This window comes from Misgurnus anguillicaudatus, chromosome 6 (genome assembly GCF_027580225.2).
Source record: "Misgurnus anguillicaudatus chromosome 6, ASM2758022v2, whole genome shotgun sequence".
Taxonomy (NCBI): domain Eukaryota; kingdom Metazoa; phylum Chordata; class Actinopteri; order Cypriniformes; family Cobitidae; genus Misgurnus; species Misgurnus anguillicaudatus.
In genome coordinates this window covers 22206806-22219347 of record NC_073342.2, presented here as the reverse complement: position 1 = coordinate 22219347, position 12542 = coordinate 22206806, and the positions used below count along the sequence as shown (strand labels likewise).

At 38.0% G+C, this 12542-nt stretch overlaps 1 protein-coding gene across 11 annotated transcripts in view; it reads left to right on the top strand.

Moving 5' to 3' along the window:
- The window catches only part of cadps2 (Ca++-dependent secretion activator 2), a 150093-nt gene that overhangs the window by 86937 nt on the left and 50614 nt on the right, over positions 1-12542 (top strand). For all 11 annotated transcript variants that reach the window (XM_073868780.1, XM_073868784.1, XM_073868782.1 and 8 more), the window contains exons 9-12: positions 3898-3964; positions 4064-4172; positions 6100-6308; positions 11012-11146. In XM_073868780.1, the coding sequence (XP_073724881.1) occupies positions 3898-3964; positions 4064-4172; positions 6100-6308; positions 11012-11146 (520 nt within the window). The remainder of the gene's footprint in view (positions 1-3897; positions 3965-4063; positions 4173-6099; positions 6309-11011; positions 11147-12542) is intronic.

Sequence of the window (12542 nt, the reverse complement as noted above, 5' to 3'; positions counted from 1 at the left end):
AAATTAGTATCATTCCACATACAACAATGCGGAACGGTCCTCTTTCTCCACACTTGTAAACATTGTGGCGTAGTTTCGCGTTCGTCCTCTGTGACCTCTTGACGTCATGACGTACTGCGTGAGGTCGCGCTTTCAGGACCGGACCTAGACCAGAAATTGTGCATATTTTTATTGTCAAAAATGACAATCGTTTCGCTAGATAAGACCCTTATGCCTCGTTTGGGATCGTTTAGAGTCCTTTGAAACTTAGTTGAAAAAAACTGTTAAGTGTTGAGTTAAGTATTAAGTGTTGGGCTCTATTAAAGTCCATTAAAATGAGAAAAATCCTGGAATTGTTTCCTCAAAAAAACATAATTTCTTCTCGACTGAACAGAGAAAGATATGACATGGTGGTGAGTAAATTATCTGGATTTTTCTTTTAAGAAAATGGACTATTCCTTTAAGTACAGATCATGTTCCATGGAGATATTTAGTAAATTTCCTACCGTAAAAATATAAAAACTTTATTTGTGTGAGTGGATGCAGTTGCTATGGACTTAATGTTAAAAGGCGATTTTGCACCCTCAGATTCCAGATTTTCAAGTTGTATCTCAGCTAAATATTGTTCTTTTCAATTTCAAAAAAATCTACCCTCATGACTGGTTATGTGGTCCAGGGTCACACTTGTTTATAAAATGTCTTCAATTTCTTAGTAGTTTTAATGCAGTATAATAAAACTGATGTTCTCCACACAGGAATATTTACCAGCATTTCATATACCAGATTCAGTCCAAAGGGTTGTTTAATTACCCTTTCTCTCGTTTTCTCTGTCTCACACACAAAAACAAACACCTGATGACTGTCCCTGTCTAAGGGAAAAGAGGGAGAGCAATCGTGGGGGGTTTCAGGTTGAGTGCATCCCATTAAAAGAAGCCATCTGTTTATCAGTGGAGCGACTGAGGAATTGGGAGCCATTCAGTTTTGTGGAGTGACCCCACTGTGGCCCTCAGACAGAGAACTGCCAGTACCGACCTGATCAGCCTTTCTATCTCCTGCTTTCTCTAATGGTTACTGGCTCTTTCTCTCTATTTTTCCTTTCAACCTCTCTGTGTCTCCCTTTAAAACCATCTCTGCCCTCTTTCATTTAAGGATCAGGGCATACATTAAAGACCTTTACCCATTTCACATATTTCTGTCTTAAAATGTTTCTTAACCTCTTGTTTTGGGTATAGCCAAACACTGCATTTCTGACTCATTGATTTGTGTTATTGCATGCGGTATGTTGTGCTGCCTATGCTGAAATATAAAGAAAGAAGATTTGTAGGTGTAGGGAAAGTTTGAGCAAACAACAGACAATTGCATTAATAAATGCACTGGGAATTTTGGTGGTGTGAATTGTTCTTAACATAAATTGTTGAACTAATTAATAATTATGTACATATGGATGGTTTTATGAATAATTTCCATAATTGTTTTTGTAAATAAGGCCTATATCCTCCTGAGAACCAGAAAAATTAAGTTCTAGATTTTTTTTTAATTATGTGCAAAAAAATAATTGCAAAAAACACTTATTTTTTTATTTTTATTTTATGATATGTCCACTGTAGTGGACAACGGGACTTTAATGTTCTGAATTACATGCATCTTGATTTAGTGTTTTTGCCATTTGATTCAATTTTCACATTTGTTTTATTTTTATATACATTTTTGTTTTCAATTTCATTTTTACCACAATGTGCATTTAAAGATTTGAGTTTTAAATTAGATATTTGATCCAAGGTGATATTTGATGTAACATTCTGACTTCTTAGAGACACATAGAAACATGCACAAATGTTCTGCTTTTCATCCGGGGATCCTGCATCTAGGAATATTTTCGATTGTTCAGCATTTGAGGCAAATGGATTGCACCATATTTCATAATTCTCTTATCTGGGTGTTGCCTTTTTTTTAATTTTCTGACAGCAATTTACAATACGGTTGTATTTGCTAACATTAGTTAATGCACAATGAACTAACATGAAAAACTGTATTAACATTAAAGGAAAACACCACCTTTTTCAATATTTTACTATGTTCTTACCACAACTTATTGAATTAAAAAAAAATCTTTTTTTTCAATGCGTGCACTTTTAATCTTTGTACAGCACTTCTTGAATGTGTTAGCATTTAGCCTAGCCCCATTCATTCCTATGGCTCCAAACAAAAGTTTTATTTTGTGCCATCATACTTACTCGTGTAACTACTCATGTAACATGAAAAAAGATATTAATTAATCTAAGTTAAGGTAAGAACATAGTAAAATATTTTAAAAAACGGTGGTGTTTTCCTTTAACAAAGATTAATAAATGCTGATAAACTAAATTGTTCATTGTATGTTAATGCATTTAATAATGTTAACAAATACAACTTTATTGTAGAGTGTTACAAATTATTTTATTTAAAAACTTCTAAGCATCTGCCATAGAACTGCCTATTACAAGAAGTAAAACAAACATAAGAACAAAATCCTGGTGTCTACTAGTGTCACTTCAAAGGACATCAAATGAAAGTTGTGTTTTGAAAGTGTCAGACTGATTGTACAATTATGAAATACTGCTAAATTTTAAGTCTAGACATTCATTTTGAAAAAAAAAAACAATTGATAATTATCAAGAAAACATATAATCTGCAAAAAAAAGTATTACTTACTTCCCTTGTTACCATAAAATGTAAAAATTGCAGTTGTTGTTATTTTGAAAAGAAAGTTTGTGGGCTCTGTAATAAGCCATCCCCACAAATATGGTATTACCAAACATCCCAGGATGTCCTCTTCACAGGACAGTATGAGTCAAATATGTTGAATAAATTGTACTTGACTTAGAGGTATAAAGCTCATGTCCACTATTGAGGACAAAAATGAATTGCTTGGTCTCGTGAGGATATACTGAAAATTAAGTTTGTTGTAATATCTGCAATGCTACCGTACTGCCACATGAGGGCACTGCTACCGTTTATATAATAACACCTGCATTGAACTTCATTTATGTGCTCCAATGTTGCTTTTAACTTTTTTTTTAAACTTTTGATGTGCGTTTGTCTTACTTGCTTCTTTATTTAAATTTTAATATAAACCGATTAGGATTTATCTTATTATATGATAAGTAGGTCTGAAACGAGGTAAATCCCAGTACTGCTAGTAAATTTGTCTTGTAAATGAAAGAAAAAAATTGTAAACCTAAATTTTACTTAGGAATTTTCAACTCTTTTATTTAAAGCTTACTTTAGTTTATCGTCGCCTTTATTATTTTTTTTAAATCTTGACATTTCGTAGTGTTTTGGCGCTTTGTTGTAAAATGTATAGCCTACAGTACAGTGTGTTATTATGGGAGCTTTTTGCAGCGGTGTAGATAGATAGATGCTGTGATAAAGTCGGCTGGAAAGTGCGGAGGTTGTCGTCTAAATGGGATCATGTGTTATGAGAAAAGTGTCGGGAAATGAGCTGAAAATCACTTTCACAAGTGGATGATCACCCCTGACACACGTTAACCCTCACAAGTCCGATTCACGCACTGACTGCCCCCTCAGCCTCGACCCTCACGCGCACTATATGTCCATTTATGAAGAATTGATTTCACCTCAACTTCATTTCAGCACACATCACCTTTCTGTTAGACTGTTTGCCAGATAAATCAATAGCGTAAGGCTTACTTCACTTTATCGGTGAGCAAAGAAAGAAAATATAGAAACATGTGCTTCTATCGTGTCATTAAATATGCTTGATGAGAAATGCATAATATAGGCCTACTATACTATAAGCCTAATTGAACTTGATTTACTTCCTCTTTATGCCACCTTGTCACTACGCGGCGGAAACACTTGATATCTGTGATGAGCTGTCGACACGATTACAAATCTTTATTTCATTTTTCTCTGAAGGTATCTTTACGCCTTAGGCCAGAGAGTTTGGAAACGATGGAAGAGGAGATATTTTGTGCTTGTTCAGGTAGAAAGCATTCCTTATTGTTGCCTAAGTGTTGATGAATAAATTCGTAGCTGTTACAGTGAGTTATGATTTAGTAAACTGTTTATTTGTGTGTTGCAGGTGAGTCAGTACACGTTTGCAATGTGCAGCTACCGAGAGAAAAAGTCCGAGCCGCACGAGCTGATGCAGCTGGACGGATATACGGTCGATTACTCGGACCCGCAACCAGGTGAAGTCACGCGCTTAATAGCTAACGCCTTATTATTAGTAGCAATTTACCTTACCTGACTAACGGTTTAATGGATCTTTGCATTTTATTTAGGAATTATTTTGATGATAAAATGAATTTTAATAAACCCTCCAAAATTGAATAATCTGAATTAATGCTACGTTTTAAACAACTCGGATTTAGGATTTCCGACATCAACCCGGAAATGATGCCAGGAACGGCGTTCTTATAATGTTACTAAACATTTGAAAGATTTTGATGATGATACAGAGCATGTGTAACATTGATGATTAAATTGTACTCAATTGTATTCTGGCGTTATTTCCGGTTTTGAGGTGGGGAAATATGCTAAATATCCTACTTAATTCTGGCGTTATTTCCTGTTTTGAGGTGGGAAATATACTTAATTCTGGCGTTATTTCCGGTTTTGAGGTGGGGAAATATGCTAAATATCCTACTTAATTCTGGCGTTATTTCCTGTTTTGAGGTGGGAAATATACTTAATTCTGGCGTTATTTCCGGTTTTGAGGTGGGGAAATATGCTAAATATCCTACTTAATTCTGGCGTTATTTCCTGTTTTGAGGTGGGAAATATACTTAATTCTGGCGTTATTTCCGGTTTTGAGGTGGGGAAATATGCTAAATATCCTACTTAATTTTGGCGTTATTTCCTGTTTTGAGGTGGGAAATATGTTACTTATGCTGCGTTCCAGAGCCCATCCAAACCAGTGGGACGTGAGATTTATCCTTCTTGAAGTGTCCTAGCTCCTACTTCAAAGCGTTCCAGACATTTGAAGTGGAACGTAAACAGAAAACATGGACGACCGACCGGTCTTCTTAAGGCTCGTACAGACTACATAACTTTTAAACGTCGGTCCGAACTGTGCAGTTCACACTACAGTAAAACAACAAGTTAATCATCTTTACAAAGTGTTCTGGAGCCATTATATAAAAGCGCTGCATGTCGCTAAGTAAATTATATTTTTACCGTATTTTCATGATAACAGATAATAACGACATAATTTCACGCCATAATATAAAAAAAACAAGTTGTGTTAAAATTACAGTGTCTAAAACAACCATACAAGCAGAGAAGTACAATTTATAGTCTATTCCTTGAAGATTTCCTCTCACGACGACGCGATCTATGGGCGCCGCCATTGTCCTCCGACTTATTTTTCTGAAGTCGGGGTAGGTCGAACTCCCCCGAGTTCGCCAGTAGGAGGTTCCACTTCGACAGGCATTCCAGTGCACTTTTCCTAGTTGGAGGTAGGATAAGTCCCACATCCCACCGGCCCGGATGGGCTCTGGAACGCAGCATTAATTCCGGCGTTATTTCCGGTTTTGAGGTGGGGAAATATGCTAAATATCCTACTTAATTCTGGTGTTATTTCTGGTTTTGAGGTGGGAAATATGTTACTTAATTCTGGCGTTATTTCCTGTTTTGAGGTGGGGAAATATGCTAAATATGTTACTTAATTCTGGCGTTATTTCTGGTTTTGAGGTGGGAAATATGTTACTTAATTCTGGCGTTATTTCCGATTTTGAGGTGGAGAAATATGCTAAATATCCTACTTAATTCTGGCGTTATTTCCTGTTTTGGGGTGGAAAATATGTTAAATATCCTACTTAATTCTGGCTAAATATATATATATATATATATATATTTAGCCAGAATTAATATATATATAACTTTTTTATATATACATTTTATGTTTATAACTTTTTTACATAAATTTATGTGAATTTTAAAAACAGTTTGATGCTCAATAGGATGCACTGGTGAAACAATAATTAAATGAGAGTGTTTGGTGGATATGTATACGCATGAATGGAATGAGCAGGAATATATTCATGGTGGTTTGTTACTTAATCAAATGTTCTTGCGAGAACTGACAGACGTTGTTAAACTAAAACTTTTTTTCAGGTCTTCAGGGAGGTAGAGCCTTCTTCAGTGCGGTCAGAGAAGGTGACCTGGTGGTATTCGCCAGCAATGACGATCAGGACCGCGCCCTTTGGGTCCAAGCCATGTACCGTGCCACAGGGCAATCCTACAAACCAGTAGCACCCACCCAGAACCAACAAAACTGCAGAGGGGGAAACACCCAAAAAGATGCCCCCATTTCCTTGCTCAGTAAGTTATTTTTTATTAGTGTTTTTAATAATATAATTATAATAGGACCTTTTATATGAAGACTAATTGTCATGGAATATTGCAGTGCATTGTGGGTACTAGCAGTGTTAGCAGTACCAGGTATAGAAATTCATTCTTTATCATCATCATCCTTCAACAGCGTTTTTCATACCTGTGCTTTAAATCGAAAAAATGGTTGCAAAAATGAATTTAGAAGCAGTAAGAGAACTCAGGCTCTTTTTCCGCCACCTCAAGCAGTCTCCTCTCGAATAGACTCAGAAATTGGAGGTTATGGTGGCCAGCCATCGATCTATTGGGCCGCAGCACAGACACGGTCTAAACAAATGTCAGCAGGGGGTTTGAATAACCCAAACATTACTGCTGAGAGAAGGGAGAAACCCTTACACCGAAGTGAAATTTGCTCACTTTCAAACAAACAGCGAGTGACACGAATGAGGTTTATACCATTATTGCTTCTAAAGAGCTGTTGGGGAGATGCCGTTTGCTTGGTTTAATGTTCAAAAAACCAGTAGGATTGGAAGTGGTATTTTAGGACTAGTTTGCTAGACACAGATTGGCATAAAAAAATATTTTTGTAATAGAAAATCTCATTAGGCTTAATCCTAATTTTGTTCCAAAGAAACATGGCTTATGTTAACAAATGAGCAGCTGAGATCTATTGCTGCGTTCAGACCAGCAGCGGTAGAGGCGGCAAGCGCGAGTGATTTCAATGTTAAGTAAATGTGAAGACGCATTGACACACGTCTGGAGGTCTCGCGGCGCGAATGAGGTGTTTAGCGCGGTAGACGCGATTCTGCTTCAATAGCGCGAATTGAGCTTTGCCGCGGGAGACAGGCGAGTTGAAAAATTTGAACTTTGCCGGAAAAACGTGCTGCGCTAACCAATCAGGAGCTTGCTTTAGTAGTGACGTGATTACAGAAAGCAAGCGGAGTCGCAGAAGCCCCTCCGATGACACGAATTTCTGTGTGAATGTCTCGATAACTAGAATTTCAGGCGCGTCTTTCACGCGTGAATGAAGCGAGTAAACTCAAAATGTTCAAGCGGCAAATTTGACGCCTCAAACGCGGCTGGTGTGAACCCACGGTAATAGCCGCACATGGACCACAGCGCCCCCTTATGTATGGTTCAGTTTCTTCCTTTTTGCATTCTTACTTTTATTATCTGCAATGTTTCTTGTTGCATATTTAGGAATTTTTGCAATTGCTTAGTATGTCTTGTTAAAAAAAAAGCAACAATCTTGGATGCAGTTAGAGGGCTTTGCTTTGAAAGACAGTCAAATTTGATACATTTTGTGAAATGACTAAAGTGTTTGCTTGTGAAAATAAGGCATTTTAATAACTGAATAATAGGGATGCATAACAATTAATTGTGATTAATCTATAGCAGAATAAAAGTTTTTGTTTACATCATATATGTTTGTGAACCGTGTATAATAACTTTGTATAGATAAATGCTCACACATGCATGTATATATTTATGAAATGTTTACATGTGTGTGTATATATATATATATATATATATATATATATATATATATATATATATATATATATATATATATATATATATATATATATGTGTATATATATATATATATATATATATATATATATATATATATATATTTGTATATTGTATAATTTATGTTATATATAAATATAAATACTTAATATATTGTTTTTTTCTTAAAATTATATATGCATGTGTAAACAAAACATGCAACATGTAAACAAAAACTTGTATTCTGCTATAGATTGATCGCGATTTATCGTTATGCATCCCTACTGAATAATAACATTTTAGTTGCCATTAAAGTGAAATAACTGAAACTAAAAATAAGAGCCTGATAAAAAAAGCTAATTTACAAGAAAACATGATGCACTGATGGGGGTTTTGCACCTAAACTCCTCAAATATTTATGTAAAACAACTTCAATTATTTTAAAGCATAACCGTCCTAATATTCTCCAAGTTTAAAATGCATCCTTTGGGCATTTACATCATGCCTTCCTAAAACCACAGACATGCTAAGCTGCCCCAGACGTGTGCAAGCACTCCATACAGGCCGTATGCACTCGATCTCCACCGCTGATTCATAACACATACGCTAATGCTTTCATCATTTTTTATCACTTTCAAGGTTGTCTTACTGAGCCTCGCATTTTTAGGTTTTTGAAAGTCATTAATCATTTATTTCATACTCTTTCAGGACATAAAGGATAGGAACAGAAACAGGCAAAAATATGTACAAGTTGATTTTTCAACTTTTAGTTCTTTAGGACATAAAGTGCCTGTTGGATCATGAAAACAACAACATCTTTATAAATGTCTGTCCTTATTGCTGAAATATCATTGGTCACTGTTAACTTCGGTATGTGACCAATTAAAAATGAACATTCTTTAGCGTCCTTTTAAAAAATAGCTTTTACAAATTGGATTTTTCTCAAGTATTAAAAAATGATTTAAAAATGTGTCTCCTTTAATAACAAATTCAACTAAAACCCAAAAATCCAAATCTGTTTTGTCCACATTCACAAGTCATTTAAAGTGATTAACTCGCCCTGACATTGGACTTCTTGTCATTCATTGAAACTTACAGATCTTGGTGGGCGTAAATATCAGACCGTCTGCACGCTCAAACACTCCGAGCTGTCGTACCGCTTTACTTTCAACAGCGACCACAGTCCACCCGTATGCCCAGATCAGTGTTTATATCAGAGCATGTGTGCGCCATGTATCTTGATGGAACGTCGATGCTATGTCCTGCCTCATTAGTCTTTCCAACTCAGGCTGGTTTAGCTCGAAGCGACCTGCCGTACCTGCGATATCGGCCGTGTTGATACCTGTCATAAAGCTACTGTCTGCCTTGTTGGGAGATGTCAGATGGATGTGACTGCCACTATGAAGACGTGAACAGAAGATGGCCTGCCCGCCTCTCCCAGATCGGGAAACCGAGGCGTGTTCTCGGCCCCTTCAGCTGGGATTAAAGGCGACACCCCCTCCCTCTGCACTGGACTCCGTCCACTTGTCCATGGATAATAGCTGTAACTAAAAGTTGACATGGATCAATGTTGTGCTTCTGTCAAACCTGATTCGTCAAGACTGCCCCCCGTGAATCAATACCACACGCTTCACTCCTCTTTATTACCGCATTTAATCTATATCTCCTTTTGTCTCTTTTCCATCTAGTACGTCTTTCTTGTCCCTTTTTAGCCAGAAGACATTAAGTGGTGATTCTTCTGTGATAACGAATGTTAAATGACCTACATGAAATTAAAGGTGCAGACAATGGACGGGCACTTTTGTTGAGTCAAGATTGGTGGATCGTACCCCTGCTCACCTAACAAGTGATGGTTTTGGGGGGACCAACAAATGCCCACACTGCTTCCAGGCTTTTCTGCATCAATACGAGCCGTCCGCAAAGTCATTGGCATGCCAAAAATGGCAGCGTTAATAAAAGCAATCGCTAATGCTCGTCTCAAGAAGGTGCCGCCGGCCATGGAGGCGTCAGGAGATGCGTCTCAAAAGCCTTGGTCTTTTGTGGTCCTTGTGAAGTGAAGGCCCTCGCTCCGCATATGTGGGCTCTCAACACGCCGCCAGCAAGTGTTAGGCTTTTCACAGACCTCCCATTAGCCCATTTTGAGGACGTTTGTGAAAGGACTGGAAATGAACTTGGACACACTTTTAGTGCTCTTTCTTGCTTTTCTCTGCCTCCCGTCTTTCTTCCGCTCCATCTTTTTGTGACTCGCCCTGACCCTTCGCCCCGTTCGCATCGTGCCTAACATGTCGGCGTGTGTTTTTTTTCCTTCGTCCTTTAATATCCATCAGCGTGGCCCTCGTGTCAAAAAGCCTGAATGTATAAAACGCCCCAGAATGCTCGCATTCGTCCTAATTACGGCGCTTTCGTTAACATCTGCTCATTTTGCTCAAGGTCACGACTCGATCAGGGCGCTCTGAACCGATCGCATTGCTTGCCTGTCTTCCCAAGCCACGGAAAAATGTTTTCTTAAGTGCACAAAAGTCATGCGTTATTGTTTATGTTTAAAACATTTAATGCAGCAAAGATCAGTGTGGTAGCGTAGTGAAGGGCAGCAGATTTGTTTTCGGCTTTTATTTTATAGTTTGAAAGCAATAGGTGCTCAAATGACAAATTAAAGCTCTTAAGTCGTGAGTGTTTCCATGTGTATTTATGTCACACAGTTCTTATATTTTGCAGCAGTTTATAGCCACGCTTTCCTAGCGTTTTCCGAACGTCTGCCAGTTTCGAGCGTTTGCAGCTGAAATATTGAAAAACTGAGTTTCACAGCGTAGCTATGGCCAAAAGAGGTGAAATACAAACACTAGAGCCTCATACGAAGACGGAGCTCGTGTAAGCAAACACAGATTTCCGTCTTTACAGCGCTGCTCAAGGTGTGAACCACACTTCCCTGCCACCTTTTCGTAGCAGTCACGTAAACGGAATGGTATAAAATCGCCTAGTATGCAGAATATGCCTTTTTTCGGAGCAAGATGATCTGGGCATGTTATCAAATATTTATTTCAAAGCAGTCGTATATTGCCATTAGATTCTTTGCTCTAAATTAAGGTTAGTGTTTCATGCTGGTATTAACTGGTCTCTCCGCATGATGGGAACGGGCTTCGGTTCTGTATGCCAGACGTCTGACTGAGTGTGTTTTTGGCTCAGTCTAGAGAGGACACAGAGACAAGGAGTGGAGGAGCTCATCTCCGCCGTGCCCTGCAACTTCGACCACGCCAGCCTGTTCCGCATCCTGCAGAAACACACGCTCACGCACCGCATGAACGACTCCTTTTCCTGCCTGGTGAGCCGAAAACGTGTGTGTGTGTGAATAGAATCAACTTTAGATTTGTTTTTAAACTGATTTTTTTATAATCGACAAGTGAAAAGCCAGAAACATACATTGCTTGAAAAAAAATACGTGAAGGTAGTTGGCCAGTGAGAGAGAATTAATGCTAGATGCTAGTGTTTATGCTAATGCACACTATAGCGCCCCTTGTGGCAGTGCTAAAGATGTAATTTAAAAATAAATTGCATTGCATTCTGATACATTTTGAATGTAATGATGGGAATCAGGGTTCCCACGGGGATCTGGGGGAAACAAAATCAAGGCCATGGGAAGTTTTAGAAAATATACATGCATAGATACAGGTCATTGAAAGTGCTTGAATCTATTTTATGCAAGAAGTTTTCTGAAAAAAAATCCATATTATTCCCTGTGTAGTGTAGGAAAATATCATAAAAATTGTAGACTTTTTATTAAGCACGCGTGTTAAACGGTTCACTTTAAATGCTTATATCTTCTGTATACGAATGTTGATTCATACCAAAATGCTTTTTTGCATAGTTGTGTTTGACACATGAAAAGGTCTCGGGTTACGTATGTAACTGTTGTTCCCTGAGAAGGGACCGAGACACTGCGTCTCCCTTGCCATACTTCCTGCGTCCCTGTAACGCCGTCTTTGGCAATATTTCATATAGCGAAATACTTCCTGGCTTCAGCATCACCCTGTCTTTGTCGTTAAGCCTCACCATTGGTTGAATTTGATATACACATTCAGACGCACTTACCCCTGGAGGCGTCCTCAAAGTGTCAGCGCAGTGACGCAGCGTGAGTTCCCTCGAAAGGGAACTGTAACGATGTATCTTAAAAGGTAACACAATGTAACCTTGCTCTCACTTGAAATGTGTCCCCACATTTAGTCCTTGAATTTGAGGGTACTGGACCTGTAAAGTCCTTGAAAGGTTCTTGAATTTGAAGTTAACTAAGGTGTGGGGACCCTGTAATCGACAAGTGAAGAGCCAGAAACATGCTCTGCTTGAAAACAAAAAAGACGTGACAGTAGTTGGCCAGCGAGAGAGAATAACTGTAGATGCTAGTGTTTATGCTAATGCACACTATAGCGCCCCCTGTGGCAGTGCTGACTGAGGAAGTAACTAAAATTAGTTTTTTGGCTTGCATTCTGATACATTTAAAATGTAATGATGCTAGAATAAATCCTGCAAGTTTACGTGCTTGCATCGAATAAAATGTAACCACTACAGAATGTAAACTAAAAGTGTGCTATAGTCATAAAGAAGGGTAGGGGTTTATCAGATACATAAGTGCTTTTGCAATGAGTCTATGTTTGTGATGGGTTCATGAAATAGGGGAGGTACTCGATGTGACCCTGCGGCTGAGTAAGGGATCGCTGTTAAGA